At 41.3% G+C, this 16,322-nt stretch overlaps 1 protein-coding gene across 1 annotated transcript; it reads right to left on the bottom strand.

Annotated features, from left to right (window-relative positions):
- Window positions 1-13,796: 13,796 nt before the first annotated feature.
- On the bottom strand, window positions 13,797-14,635 carry LOC123147167 (uncharacterized). Its single transcript, XM_044566401.1, has one exon. It carries the CDS (start codon window positions 14,472-14,474, stop codon window positions 13,944-13,946), a length of 531 nt encoding a protein of 176 aa, XP_044422336.1. The 5' UTR covers window positions 14,475-14,635; the 3' UTR covers window positions 13,797-13,943.
- Window positions 14,636-16,322: the final 1,687 nt, after the last annotated feature.

Genomic DNA, 16,322 nt, shown 5'->3' with positions numbered 1-16,322 from the left:
GGCGAGGACAGCGGCCGGCGAGGGGATCAAGGGCAGTCGGCCAAAGGCGCCCGGCCAGAGCTCACGGGCAGCGACAGAGTCGGCGGCGAGAGGGTGGAGGAGCAGCTAGTCGAGGGGCAGCGAGAGGGGGGAGGAGCATTACCTTCGGCGACGGTGGTGGTGGCACGTGGTGGCGGAGGAGAAACCCTAACCGCAGCTGCCGGCGTCGGGCGGAGGGGGACGACTGAGAGAAATGAGCATGTCGGGGGCTGATATGTCCATTTTGCATCATGCTTTTAATCAATATTTATTGCATTATGGGCTGTTATTACACATTATGTCACAATACTTATGCCTATTCTCTCTTATTTTACAAGGTTTACATATAGAGGGAGAATGCCGGCAGCTGGGATTCTGGCTGGAAAAGGAGCAAATATTAGAGACCTATTCTTCACAGCTCCAGAAGTCCTGAACCTTCACGGATGATGTATTCCAAATATATAAAAACATTGAGTGCAAGAACTTCACCAGGGGGACCACACCTTGCCCACGAGGGTGGGGGGCGCGCTCTACCCCCCTGGGCGCGCCTCCTACCTCATGGGTTCTGGCAGGGCTGTTCTGCCGGGGAAATTTCCCTCCCGGAGGGGGAAATCATCACCATCATCATCATCAACGCTCCTCTCATCGGGAGAGGGCAATCTCCATCAACATCTTCATCAGCACCATCTCATCTCAAAACCCTAGTTCATCTCTTGTATCCAATTCTTGTCTTCAAGTCCGGGATTGGTGCTAGTAGGTTGCTAGTAGTGTTAATTACTCCTTGTAGTTGATGCTAGTGGTTTAATTGGTGGAAGATCAAATGTTCAGATCCTATATGCACATTAATACCCCTCTGATTATGAACATGTTTATTCTTTGTGAGCGGTTACTTTTGTTCCTGAGGACATGGGAGAAGTCTTGCTATTAGTAGTCATGTGAATTTGGTATTCGTTCGATATTTTGATGAGATGTATGTTGTCTCTCCTCTAGTAGTGTTATGTGAACGTAGACTACATGACACTTCACCATTATTTGGTCCTAGAGGAAGGCATTGGGAAGTAATAAGTAGATGATGGGTTGCTTGAGTGACAGAAGCTTAAACCCTAGTTTATGTGTTGCTTCGTAAGGGGCTGATTTGGATCTATATGTTTCATGCTATGGTTAGGTTTACCTTAATACTTTTGTTGTATTTGAGGATGCTTGCAATAGAGGTTAATCATAAGTGGGATGCTTGTCCATGTAAGGGCAGCACCCAAGCACTGGTCCACCCACATGCCAAATTATCAAAGTACCGAACGCGAATCATATGAACGTGATGAAAACTAGCTTGACGATATTCCCATGTGTCCTCGGGAGAGCTTTACATCATATAAGAGTTTGTCCAGGCTTGTCCTTTGCTACAAAAAGGATTGGGCCACCTTGCTGCATCTTATTTACTTTTGTTACTTGTTGCTCGTTACAAATTATCCTATCACAAAACTATCTGTTACCACTTATTTCAGTACTTGCAGAGAATACCTTGCTGGAAACCGCTTATCATTTTCTTCTGCTCCTCGTTGGGTTCGACACTCTTTTGATCGAGTTTTGCAGAGATGTGAAGAAACTAATCTTGTCTTGATTTGGGAAAAGTGCCACTTTATGGTTTCTAAAAGAGTTATTGAAGTTGATAAAGCCAAGGCTGATGCTATTGAAAAGATGCCATGTCCCAAGGACATCAAAGGTATAAGAAGTTTCCTTGGGCATGCCGGTTTTTATAGGAGGTTCATCAAGGAGTTCTCAAAAATCTCTCGGCCTCTGACTAATTTATTACAAAAAGATATACCATTTGTCTTTGATGATGATTGTGTAGAAGCATTTGAAATACTTAAGAAAGCATTGATCTCTGCACCTATTGTTCAGCCACCTGATTGGAATTTACCCTTTGAAATTATGTGTGATGCTAGTGATTATGCTGTAGGTGCTGTTCTAGGACAAAGAGTTGATAAGAAACTAAATGTTATTCAATATGCTAGTAAAACTCTAGACAATGCTCAAAGAAATTATGCTACTACTGAAAAATAATTCTTAGCAGTTGTATTTTCCTGTGATAAGTTTAGACCTTATATTGTTGATTCTAAAGTAACTATTCACACTGATCATGTTGCTATTAAACATCTTATGGAAAAGAAAGATGCTAAACCTAGACTTATTAGATGGGTTCTCTTTCTACAAGAATTTGATTTACATATTGCTGAGAACCCCGTTGCAGACAACTTGTCTAGGTTAGAAAATGTGCTTCATGACCCACTACCTATTGATGATAGCTTTCCTGATGAGCAATTAAATGTCATAAATACTTCTCATACTGCTCCATGGTATGCTGATTATGCTAATTACATTGTTGCTAAGTTTATACTACCTAGTTTCACATACCAGCAAAAGAAAAAGTTCTTTTATGATTTGAGGCATTACTTTTGGGATGACTCACATCTTTATAAAGAATGAGTAGATGACGTTATTAGACGTTGTGTACCTGAGCATGAACACGAACAGATCCTACGCAAGTGTCACTCCGAAGCTTATGGAGGACACCATGCTGGAGATAGAACTGCACATAAGGTACTGCAATCTGGTTTTTATTGGCCTACCCTCTTCAAGGATGCCCGTAATTTTGTCTTATCTTGTGATGAATGTCAAAGAATTGGTAATATTAGTAGACGTCAAGAAATGCCTATGAATTATTCACTTGTTATTGAACCATTTGATGTTTGGGGCTTTGACTATATGGGACCTTGTCCTTCCTCTAATGGTTATACACATATTTTAGTTGCTGTTGACTATGTTACTAAGTGGGTAGAAGCTATTCCAACTAGTAGTGCTGATCATAACACTTATATTAAAATGCTTAAAGAAGTTATCTTTCCAAGGTTTGGAGTCCCTAGATATTTAATGACTGATGGTGGTTCACATTTTATTCATGGTGCTTTTCGTAAAATGCTTGCTAAATATGATGTTAATCATAGAATTGCATCCCCTTATCACCCTCAGTCTAGTGGTCAAGTAGAATTGAGTAATAGAGAACTCAAATTAATTTTGCAAAAGACTGTCAATAGGTCTAGAAAGAATTGGTCCAAGAAACTAGATGATGCATTATGGGCCTATAGAATTGCATATAAATATCCTATGGGTATGTCTCCGTATAAAATGGTCTATGGAAAAGCATGTCACTTACCTCTCAAACTAGAACACAAGGCTTATTGGGCTATTAAAGAACTTAATTATGATTTTAAACTTGCCGGTGAAAAGAGGTTATTTGATATTAGCTCACTTGATGAATGGAGAACCCAGGCCTACGAAAATGCCAAGTTGTTTAAATAAAAAGTTAAAAGATGGCATGACAAAAGGATACAAAAGCGTGAGTTCAATGTAGGTGATTATGTATTGCTATACAACTCTCGTTTAAGATTTTTTTGCAGGAATTCTTCTCTCTAAATGGGAAGGTCCTTACGTTATCGAGGAGGTCTACCGTTCTGGTGCCATAAAAATCAACAACTTCAAAGGCACCAATCCTAGGTGGTAAACGGTCAAAGAATCAAACATTATATCTCAGGTAATCCCATAAATGTTCAAACCAATGTTATTGAAACCGTAACCCCGGAGGAATTCATAAGGGACACTTTCCGGAATGTTTTAGACTCCGAAAAGGAATAGGTATGTGGTATGGTCAGTAAATTGACTCCAAAACAGTTTTTAAGGCAATATTTCTCCGTTTTGGAATATTTAGAAAAATAGAAAAATAAGTAGCAGTCCGGGAAGGACACGAGGGCTCCACGAGGGTGGAGGCCGCGCCCCCTACCTCGTGGGCACCTCGTGTGCTCTCCAGACTCCGTTTTCTTACAGGACACGTATTTTGGTCGGTAAAAATTCATTATATAACCTCCCAGGGGTTTTGACTCCCGTATCATGCAAAAATATCTTGTCTTTGTTTTGAGCTATCCTGCTACAGACAGAGCAACATGTCGTCCTAGGATTCGGATGGAGAAAGCTATGTGGCTAATTACCTTGCAGATCCTAAGGTCTATGGGGATGTGGAGCATTATGGTTGGACCATGGAAGAAGAAGAAGACTATGAACCCAAGGGAAAGGAGAAGACAAGCTTGGATGAAGATGAAGTCCCACTACCTCAACCTGGGGACATGCATGTGGAGTTCAAAAATTCAAGTCTCCCGGATAGAGTAAAGAAACCTAAGATCGAGTTTATCCCTTTTCGCCTCTTGCAGGAAAACAAGCAGGAACTATGCAAAAAGGTACTGAGCCTGGAATAGGAGATCGAGGACCTGAGGGAGCAAAATTATGTCCTCAAACGCAAATTAAGCAAGAAGCCTACGCCATCGACAAAATCACCACCGTCTCCACCAACAAAGGAGGATTGAGTATCTGGTATGGGCACCCCACTTGGCAACTACCAAGCTTGGGGGAGTGCCCCAGTATCGTATCACCATCACTTTTATCTTAACCGTTTTTCTTAGTTCGATCCTTTTGGTAATATCTTGATCTAGTAGGATAAAAGTTCTTAGTATGATCTAGTTATGAGTTTTGCTTTATTATCCGTCTATGTAATCGAGTCCGTGAGCTATATAATAAAGATTAGTGTTGAGTCAACGGCTTGATAATTTTGCCATGATCCTAAGTGAATAAAAGAACAGAGAAAGAAATAAAAAGAAACAAAGAGATAATGTGAATCTTATGGAGAGTAATGAGCTCATGAAAGAGTATGATGAATAAAAGTTATTGAGGGTTGACAAACATAGTTTTGGTCATCTTTGCAATTAATAGGAAGTAATAAAGAAAGAGAAGTCTTCACATATAAATATACTATCTTGGACATCTTTTATGATTGTGAGCACTCATTAAAATATGACATGCTAAAGAGTTGACATTGGACAAGGAAGACAACATAATGGGTTATGTTTTCTTACATCTGAGACAAATTATATTGTCTTGGATCCTCCAACATGTTGAGCTTGCCTTTCTCCCTCATACTAGCCAATTCATTGCACCAAGTAGAAATACTACTTGTGCTTCCAAATAACCTTAAACCAGTTTTGCCATAAGAGTCCACCATACCTACCTATGGGTTGAGTAAGATCCATCAAGTAAGTTGTCATCGTGCAAGCAATAAAAATTGCTCTCTAAATATGTATGATTGATTGCTGTGGTAGAAATAAGCTTTATACAATCGTGTGATATGGAAGTAATAAAAGCGACAGACTACATAATAAAGGTCCATATCAGAAGTGGCAATATAAAGTGACGTTCTTTCGCATTAGGATTTTATGCATCCAACCATAAAAGCGCATGACAACCTCTGCTTCCCTCTGCGAAGGGCCTATCTTTTACTTTTATCCCCTACATTGCATAAGAGTCATGGTGATCTTCACCCTTCCTTTTTACATTTTATCCTTTTGCAAGCACAATATGTTGGAAAGATCCTGGTATATATGGCTAATTGGATGTGACTTCTCATGAACTATTACTGTTGACATTACCCTTGAGGTAAAACGTTGGGAGGCAAAACTATCAGCCCCTATCTTTCTCTGTGTCCGATTAAAACTCCATACCATAAGTATTGCGTGAGTGTCAGCAATTGTGAACGATTATATGATAGTTAAGTATGTGGACTTGTTGAAAAGCTCTTATACATTGACTCTTTACTATGTTATGATAAATTGCAATTGATTCAATGACTGAGATTATAGTTTGTTAGTTTTCAATGAAGTTTACGATTCATACTTGATATTTTTATTGAATTATTACTCTAGCATAAGAAATCATATGACAAGAATTATATAAGTTGCTGTTCTAAGAATGATCATGATGCCCTCATGTCCGTATTTTATTTTTATCGACACCTTCATGTCTAAACATGTGGACATATTTTTCAATTTCGGCTTTTCGCTTGAGGAAAAGCAAGGTCTAAGCTTGGGGGAGTTGATACGTCCTATTTGCATCATGCTTTTATATCAATATTTATTGCATTATGGGCTGTTATTACACATTATGTCACAATACTTATGCCTATTCTCTCTTATTTTACAAGGTTTACATAAAGAGGGAGAATGCCGGCAGCTGGGATTCTGGCTGGAAAAGGAGCAAATATTAGAAACCTATTCTGCACAGCATCAAAAGTCCTAAAACTTCACGGATGATGTTTTCCAAATATATAAAAAAACATTGAGTGCAAGAACTTCACCAGGGGGGCCACACCCTGCCCACGAGGGTGGGGGCACGCCCTACCCCCTGGGCGCACCCCCTACCTCGTGGCCCCCCTGGTGGCGCTCCGGTGACCATCTTCTACTATATGGACTCTTTCGATGGGAAAATAATGATAAGCCATCTTCTCGGACGAAACTCCGCCGCCACAAGGCGGAACCTTGGCGGAACCAATCTAGGGTTCTGGCGAGGCTGTTCTGCCGGGGAAACTTCCCTCCCGGAGGGGGAAATCATTGCCATCGTCATCACCAACGCTCCTCTCATCGGGAGAGGACAATCTCCATCAACATCTTCATCAGCACCATCTCAACTCAAAACCCTAGTTCATCTCTTGTATCCAATTCTTTTCTTCAAGTCCGGGATTGGTGTTAGTAGGTTGCTAGTAGTGTTAATTACTCCTTGTAGTTGATGCTAGTTGGTTTAATTGGTGGAAGATCATATGTTCAGATCCTATATGCACATTAATACCCCTCTGACGATGAACATGTTTATGCTTTGTGAGTAGTTACTTTTGTTCCTGAGGACATGGGAGAAGTCTTGCTATTAGTAGTCATGTGAATTTGGTATTCGTTCGATATTTTGATGAGATGTATGTTGTCTCTCCTCTAGTGGTGTTATGTGAACGTCGACTACATGACACTTCACCATTATTTGGGCCTAGAGGAAGGCATTGGGAAGTAATAAGTAGATGATGGGTTGCTAGAGTGAAAGAAGCTTAAACCCTAGTTTATGCGTTGCTTCTTAAGGGGCTGATTTGGATCCATATGTTTCATGCTATGGTTAGGTTTACCTTAATACTTTTTTTGTATTTGCGGATGCTTGCAATAGAGATTAATCATAAGTGGGATGCTTGTCCAAGTAAGGGAAGCACCCAAGCACCGGTCCACCCACATGCCAAATTATCAAAGTACCGAACGCGAATCATATGAACGCGATGAAAACTAGCTTGACGATATTCCCATTCGTCCTCGGGAGCGCTTTACATCATATAAGAGTTTTCCAGGCTTGTCCTTTGCTAAAAAAAGGATTGGGCCACCTTGCTACACCTTATTTACTTTTCTTACTTGTTGCTCGTTACAAATTATCCTATCACAAAACTATCTGTTACCACTTATTTCAGTACTTGCAGAGAATACCTTGCTGGAAACCGCTTATCATTTCGTTCTGCTCCTCGTTGGGTTTGACACTCTTACTTATCAAAAGGACTACGATAGATCCCCTATACTTGTGGGTCATCAGGGGCCGGGCCGCGTGTTTTGTTGTGCTGTAGCTGTAGCGTGGGTACAGGGAGCGCGCTACTGCTAAGCCCAATATTAGTAGCGCTTTGTCTTGAAAAAATGCTACTGCTAAGCATCTAAAAACATAAAAATTATACATTGGTCATCATTGATCTTTTTGTGTAGAATCTAAATAGTCAATATGAATCGTCACTGTACCTGTATAGGCACAGGTGAAGATTCATATTGCAGCCACAAATCCTACACATACAGTTCAATGAAGACCAAGTGCTCGAGATAGTTTGAGAAGTAACATATTTAAGGTGGTAAAACACCTTGTTCGCTTAGCATTATGTGACTAAACTTAATTAATTGCAAGAGGAGATGATACTTAGCAGCAGCGAGTTTTCAAGAAAAACGCCGCTACTAAGTACTTTAGCAGTAGCGCATCCAGGAGAAGGGCACTACTACTATATCTAGCCTGAGGGCAACACCGAGGAAATTGTAGTAGTAGCGCTCATTTCACCTAGAGCGCTACTGCTACTGGGCTATTAGTAGCATGGTTTTCTGGAGCCCGCTACTGCTAATTAGCAGTAGTGTTTGTTTTTAAACCTCACTGCTGCTAAGATTCTGTGTACAAGGTCTTCCCTAGTAGTGCCCCCTCTAAAGTTTAGCCGTATGTATGTCCCCCTGCTCATTCCAGGCTATTTCCCTGGCTAAGACCCGTCATAGTTTACATTGAGAGGTCAAATAGGACGCCAGTCGCCCGGCTGTAAAAAAACAGGATTCCGCCAGTGTAGGTTTCCATTGAGAGAACATGGTACCAATCGTTGTACTCTCCCAAGAAAAGAGTCATGGTCTATCGACGACCGGTTCATGTTGAGTGTATTCCCATCCAGGGCCCATCTCCCCCCCCCCCCCCCAAGATTGAAAACTTTGTAATTGTACCCTTCAACCCTAAATGTTAAAACAAAAAGCAATTTCTACTTGCCCCCTCTAAAGTGTAGTGATATGTATCCCCATACTCATTCCAGGCTACGTTCTTGGACAAAATGGCATGCATTCATTTTTTTGTTGCATCTGACATTTGCCGGTTCTGTTTTGTTTTAGTTACACTTTTCAAAATTACATGAGCAAATATTAAATAGGTGAAACCTTTTTTTAATATTACATGAACCATTTACAAGAATGTGTGAACACTTCTGAAGTTCCATGAATACACCTTTACAGGTTGTGAACACTTTCTAAAATTATAGGATTGGTTTCAATATACATGACCGCATCCTTTAAATACATGAACGCTTTTAATTTACGTTAACAATCTTTCAAAACTGAAAGAATATTTTTAAAACTATGACACATTTTATTTACATGAACATTTTAAAAAGTACTTGAACGCTTTTTTGAAATTATACGAACATTTTCTCATACTCTGTATTTGCACTTCAATTATTTACTTCCGTTGAAAATCTAATCAATTTGTCATCAATCACCAAAAAGGGGAGATTGTAAGTGCAACAAGTGCCACCATAGTGGTTTTGGAGTATTGAAGACAAATAGGTTGAGGGACTAATGTGTTTGTGAGTATACACAGGAGATATAGTCCTTGAAGATTTGGTTTAACAAATGGAAGATAAGCCCTAAAAATGAATTTCTTCAAGTGAAAAATTTGGTGATGAAATTGGTACGGCCTTTGAAGAAATTGATGTGAAGACTTTTGTCTTCATAGTTTCTTTCTTCTTATTTGAGTCATAAGAAAAATCATACTGTTAAAGGGGGTCTAGGTGAATCATGGTTCACATTTGCAAAGTGATGCTCAAACCTATACATACACAAGTTGCTTCAAGCGAAGCATTTGGAAATCTCCGGAACAGCTGATGCATTTGCTAGCGACAGTGACCAAGTTCATCTAGTCACTGATGAATTTGGTCAGGCTAAGGAGTTAGGAGTTCGCCAATGCGATCTGCCTGAGGAAATTGAGTGCCCCAATGAATTTGAGAGTTCAAATTCCGACCATTGCTACGCCACGAGCCAGCTGTCGAGTGGATCCTTATCTTCACAATGGTCATATCAGAGAAGGGCATTTATGACAATTCATGTCGGGTTGCGCCTGGCTATAAATAGCCGCCCCCACAACCACTTGTTGGTTGGCTGATCAGAGAGAACTTGACACTTGTTATTGGAGAGCAACCCATCCTCTGACGACTTTGAGATAATCCTAAGTGGGAAAAAACCCAGAGCCAAAGTGATTGAGCATCACTGAAGAGATTGATCCGTGTCAATATGACACCTTTTACATTTGAAGACTAGCATTCTTCCAGACGGTTAGGCGTCATGTTCTGAGCACCCAAGAGTCATTGTGGTGTGCCGGTGAACAAGTCCGTGAAGGTTTGGGAAGTCTACCTTGAAGACTTACCATGATTGATTGGCGAGGTCTAATTGACCTTAGCTCAAGAGGAATACGGTGAGGACTATATGTCCTTTGAGTCAGCCGTCCCAACCAGACGTACAGTTGATACAACAACTGGAATTGGTCTACCAAATCACAGTGTCTTCACCGAGCCAACCAGCTGATTTCAAATTCCTCACCCTTCCCTTACATTATTCCGCTGCTGAAGAATTTGTGATCTACAATTTGAAGAACTTGAACTGAAGACTTTCATCATGTTGTATTTTATTTCTTTAGTTCATCTTCCTCATGGTTGTATGCCTATATGATTTCATGTTCTTCACCTGTGTGTATCCTGTATGCATGCTTTTCATTCCTGTGATGATTTAGTTCCCTCGCATTTCTATTTCTTCACTCTGATCTTCGTCAAATTCCTCAGAGTTTGACGAATTTCTAAACATCTCCCATTCACCCCCCCCCCCCAGGAGTAAACATGTGCTTTCAATGTCTCTATATCCATGCAAGGCACTGACGCTTGACACACCTCAGTGGTACTCGAACTATATAGCTAGCGAGTAATTTTAACATGCTCCCTCTTAACCCCTCTTTTCACATGGGAGGTAAGAAGGAGAGAGTTAATCAGACCACTGCTTAATCAAATCAATGGCTCATATCTATTAAGTACTTTTACCTCTCATGTGAAAACAGGAGGTAAGAGGGAGCATGATAAGATTTGTCATAGCTAGAGACATGATGAGTGTGTAGGAAATGGCATGTGAGGGTTATATGGATATCTGCTAACTAGAATTAATGTAGCAACATTCTCTAATTGTGATGACATAATTCTTAATTTATCAAGTGTGACATAATTCTTAATTTTTCCTGTGTATTAGTGTTTTGATCTTCAAACTCAAAAATTTAAGTTACCTCCTATGATAATTTTTAATAAGATTATTTACCTTGTGTATATATCACACACAAACATACACACATGCCTCCCGCAACGAATCCCACGCTTCTTGAGCCCTTTCGCCTGGTCTAATTCCAGCTTTGACCACGACCTACCTTGTACCCTTGTGCCTAAGACCCACAACCACTCCGAAACCGCCTCCCACTCTAATACACCCGTACCACCCCCCTCCGAACATGTCGCCTGGACCAAGCCCAACATCACGGGTTTCCCACTCGACAATGTCACACTCGGCTGCCTCTCCACACTAGCTCGCTTTGTCTTTTGTATCTTTCTGTCGATCTATGCGCACCCTCTCTCTATGCACCACCTCAGCCATGTTTTCCACCTAGTTCCATCCCAGTAGAACCACCCCACAATGCACACGAGATGCACACATATGGGAAATATCCTGTTATTTCATGACTCCAAGGAAAACTTTCATAGTGTATTTTCTCACCCATTTCTTCTATTAATTCTTCATATAAAATACCACTCCATGGTCTGAACTGTTGTCATGTAGTATGTGATGTATTTAATGCTTTGTTGTAGAATGACACTTGGTCTTTGGTTCCTCGTCTAACATGTGTGAATGCCCTCTTTGGAAAATGTGTCGTTTGACCCAAATTCAACACCAATGGTATGTTGGCGAGGTGCAATGTAAGGAGGGACAGGGGGTGTCCTTGGCTTCAATAAATGTGAGGGTGTTGAGCATAGCGAGATATTAGTCCGATTGTCAAATCGGCTATTATTCATATGGTGCTCAGTCTTGCCACATCCTCCCCATGGCAGTATCTTTTGAATGAGGTCACGGTGAAGAAACACATTCTTAAAAAAGTGAAGATATACTGTATCAACCCACATACTAGTGTAGGTATTCTTTTTGGATTGAGGTGTCCGTTATAGAAAGTCTTTTTTGGTAAAAAAAATATCATAACACTCCGGGTCCAGTATATGCACTAAAATTTGAATCCTAATACATAAGCTGCCCCATTTGGTAAAAATACCCTTTTCCTTTTTAAAAACACAGCTACACCTCTAGCTGTTGCATCAATTGATGCACGCATCCTTTTTGCAGAAGTTTTGTGTAATTTATTTTAAAAAGGGTGAACGTGTTCTCAATGAACCTAGGAAGATGACATTGTGCACATACAGGTTATATTCAACATGATCTTATATAATATTGGGAACCCAATTAACATGGGGATGTAAAATGTGGAATCTTGCATGAACGTGACACTGCAGTCAAGGTAACACTCCATTGGACATGTATGTGCATATGGTCAAGTACACAAGGATGTAATGTCTATGTGTGTAAAATTTCATGATGAAATACCATCATTTTATTTAGCCGTCATTTTAGTGTATTTCATGACTACAAATTTGTTCTTTTATTTAGCCGTTATTTTATCATGAAAATTTGGACACATGTACACTATGTCTCTGGGTATAAGTGTATTTGTTGAAACGTTAAAGCATGGTTTGAAAATTTCAAAATTAAGGCCTCCGTTTGGCATTTGTTGCTCAAGAGAGCACTCTTTATTTGTCAGTTGATCGACCTAATTACATATCCAAGTGACCTATGAAGGCCTGTCACGTTGATCCGCTCATCATCATGGGCTGTGGTTTATATCTCTATATCCATGCAAGGCAATGACGCCCGACACACCTCGGTGGTACTAGGACTCTGTAGCTGGAGACATGATCAGTGTGTGGAAATGGTAGGAGAGGGTCACGTGGATATTCTCTAACTAGCATTAGTGTAGCAGTATTCTCTAACAGCAAGCAATTATTAATTTTGTGTTTATTTTAAGTAGCAAGTGTGAGATAATTCTAAACTTTTCTTGGGTATTTATTTCACAATATCTATAAGAGGTAAATTTATATGTAACAAATATATATTTTAATGGGTAGGTTCTTCCTTCAAAATATTAAGTCAGATGATCAAATGAATATAAGTCCGATGTTCTACACTTGTATCCATGTCTAACAGATCCTTGTCATATCTACCTTTCAGTCGGATTCGGACAGTTGTTTTTGTGTCCAATTTTGTGCAGTGCACTAGCATTACAAATGTATATCCATGCAGCTGAAAATGGAACGATGTTGGTTTTGAATAACGCTGTATTCGACATACATTGTTCTGTTTCATGAATATTTGGATATTTTTGTTTCGGAAACGTTTCTTGGCCCCATTGTTCTTCTGATTTCCTATATCAAAACAAGGAAACTCTCATAGCGTATATAGAGTCGAAACAGAGCGCTTTAATTACTCCAATGATGCCAAGATATCTCCAATATATACATTGTGAATACCATCACTAACTTGGGAAATGCTATGTAAGCATGCGACACACTTCACGTTTCCCTAGAAGACATAAATACACAAACTATTTCTATTCTTATTTGCAAAGCCACTTTTGGTTTCGGCCAGTGAAGATAAGATTTGGAAATCACAGTACAATTAATGCGTGTATAGTACTAGAACTAGATCGACCTTTTTATCATCCATTCATCTGATGCATATACATTATGACACTTTTCCTCCTTCCCTATCTATATGAAATGGGCACAACACCTGGAGAAACAATCTCATGTTATTCTCTTTCAAACTGTTGAGAAATCAGAGAGTAGATGCTTGCAATATTGAGCTAGCTGTGTATTAATGCAACTCATTAAATAATTGTAAGTCACGATATAAATTTGCTAGAGCTGGACACATGGTAATACGTATTAAACCTATAGATCTAATTTTAGATCGGCTAATGTCAAATAAAACAGCACGAAATAAATCAGCTCAAGAAACTAAGAATCGCATGAAATAGCCTGAAGAATTAGTTTTAGATGCATCAAAGTATCAAACACAAACTGACACACATATATAGCAAACCAGCTTAATTGCAGATTGCAGTCTTCATTTATTTATCTATTGAGCGGGGATCGATCGATCGAGAGCTATTATTGCACACAAGTCTGGAAACGCAAAGTCAAAGAGAGAAGGCAGAATAAAATATATACTAGAAGCTAAACACCAAATATAGCACACGCAAGCACAGCTCGAACAACTGTCAACTGAGAACACTAGCAAGCTGCTCGATCGATCTGTTCATCACCCCTACTACTCATCCCCCTGTTCCTGATCTGCCTCGGGAGCCGGAAGGTTCATATCAACGCCGAACAGGACGGGCTTACGAGCTTCTTTGGCGGCGGCGAGCTCCTCTCTTTCGAGCCAGGAGCAGCCTTTCTTACCATTGTGGCTGGCGCGGTGGCCGCCGAGCGCCTGGCGCGTCTGGAAAGGCATCTTGCAGCGGTCGCACACGTACGGGTAACGCTGCCCGTCCAGCCCGAGCTCGCCCAGGGGTGTCTCCCGGGGCGGCTCCATGCCGCGCCAGCTGCGGTCCGTGTGGCTGCGCATGTTGCCATGGACGGCCTTGGCACTGGCGAATGTGCGGAAGCAGATGGGGCACCCGTCAGGCCCTGCCGGTGCCCCACGGGCGATGGCAGGGACGACGGCGTCCACCTCGTGCAGGGACTTGAAGGTCCAGGGGTACCTGGGGTCGTCGCCTCCTCCGAAGCCTCCCGCGACGAGGTAGTGGACATGGCCGGCGCCGGGCATGATGAACACTCGGGAGCTCGATCCGGTCATCATGTTGTGGGTTCTGGGTTGTGTGTTGTGGCTGCCGTTTCTATATTTGTGTATGTAGACGAAGACGACAACACACTCTAGCGTGGGACTGCTGCACTAGGCGTGGAGAGTACTAGCCGTGAGTAGGTGGGCCGTACGCGTGGTGAGTAGTATCGGTTTGTCTCGTTCATTCATATTAGTGTCGCCGGTGTGGAGACTGTAAACTTTGCTAAGAAACATTTGCGTAGTTTCACAAAGAGACAAAAGATTTTACAATTTCAGTTTCTGGTTGAGAAGAGAAGCCACCCCTGGTTTTTGCAAAAACCGTGGGCTGTTTATTAAAACTGGGCACTCTCCTAACCCTCTCACGACCAGCACGCTTTCGGCGGCCGGACTTTGTAATCTTGCTATCGCGAAGGGTTCTAATATGCGGTCCACTTTCGCATGGCCATCTGGCCACCGTGTGCAGATTCGCAGGCCGAGAGTTCTGGACGGAAGTTTTTCAGGGAAAAAAGTGGACCCTATAGGTTAAATGGGCCTCCCTCTCCATGGCGCGCAGCCCGTTTAGCTGAGGGTTAGAGGAAGCAAAGCATGATCGGTTTTCGATTTGCATTGAGAGGTCAACAGGATGTCAGTTGCTCTGCTGCAAAGCAAACCGATTCCGCGGGTGTAGGTTTCCATCAAGAAAATCTTATACCATCGCTGTTCTCTCCCAAGGAAAGAGTCGTGTTCACACACACACAATTTTTTTGAGAGGATGCCTATCCAGTGCCCCCCCCCCCAGCCCGATAAGATTGAAAACTCTGTGCATATGCCCTTAAACCTTAAAAGTTAACAAAACAAACATTTTCCACTCGGCCCCGCTACTAGGGAAAACCCTAGTAGTAGCGCGGGTTTTGAGGCTATCAGCAGCGCGGGCAGCCGCGCTACCAATAAGGCGCTACAGCTAACTGCTAGTAGTAGTGTGGTTTGCACCCGCGCTACTACTATTGACTATATCAGCATCGCTTTTCAAGAACACGCTACTATTACTTAGTTGTAGCGCTTTCCTAGCCCCGCGCTACTGCTATGTGTTTCATCATTTTCCCCCGCTTCCTACCCAGTTTCAGTTTCAATAAACTGCAATTTCCAGATACTAGGTACTACTAGATATCAATTTCATAAAGCATTATAGGTACTAGGTAGTACTACCTCCGTTCCAAATTACTCGATAACGATCATCATATGCATCCTCAAGCAGTACAAACGTGATATCGATGACGATCATCATATATAGTTCTAGATGATATCGACGACGATCATCATATGTAGTTCTACATGATATCGACAATGATTATCAAATGTAGTTCTAGATGATATAGCCACACACACATATGTAGTTCTAGCTAGATGATATCGACGACGATCATCATCCTCAAGCCTGGGCGGTGGGTGTTCCTGATAGTAATTAGGATGGCCTGTCCAACACGAAGATTCTTGCCAACGAGGAATCTCTTCCACCCAACCGAGTTTAAGTGTGTGCGACCGTCTGTGTCCATGCGGTAAGTACAGGTGGTGACGGAGCCCCTTGCGGTAATGCGTAGTCCAGCTGAGCCTTCTTCATCAGGCTCGATACCACAACTCACAGATAGGTTCTTTGGCAATTTCTGAATAAGAAAAATATATCAATTAATAAATAGCCTCGCACATACTCTTGCAAATATATTTCTATTAAGTATAGATTTCTACACTATCAAAAGACACAGTTCTACACTATCAAAAGACACAGTACTACACTATCAATTAAGTATAACAATAAAGCATATATTCGTCACCCTGGGTGAGGAATAGTTATTCTTCACCCCCCTTTATTTTACCATCAATGCTCCGTAA

This window comes from Triticum aestivum, chromosome 7A (assembly GCF_018294505.1).
Source record: "Triticum aestivum cultivar Chinese Spring chromosome 7A, IWGSC CS RefSeq v2.1, whole genome shotgun sequence".
Classification (NCBI taxonomy): domain Eukaryota; kingdom Viridiplantae; phylum Streptophyta; class Magnoliopsida; order Poales; family Poaceae; genus Triticum; species Triticum aestivum.
This window is presented reverse-complemented; position numbering and strand designations above follow the sequence as displayed.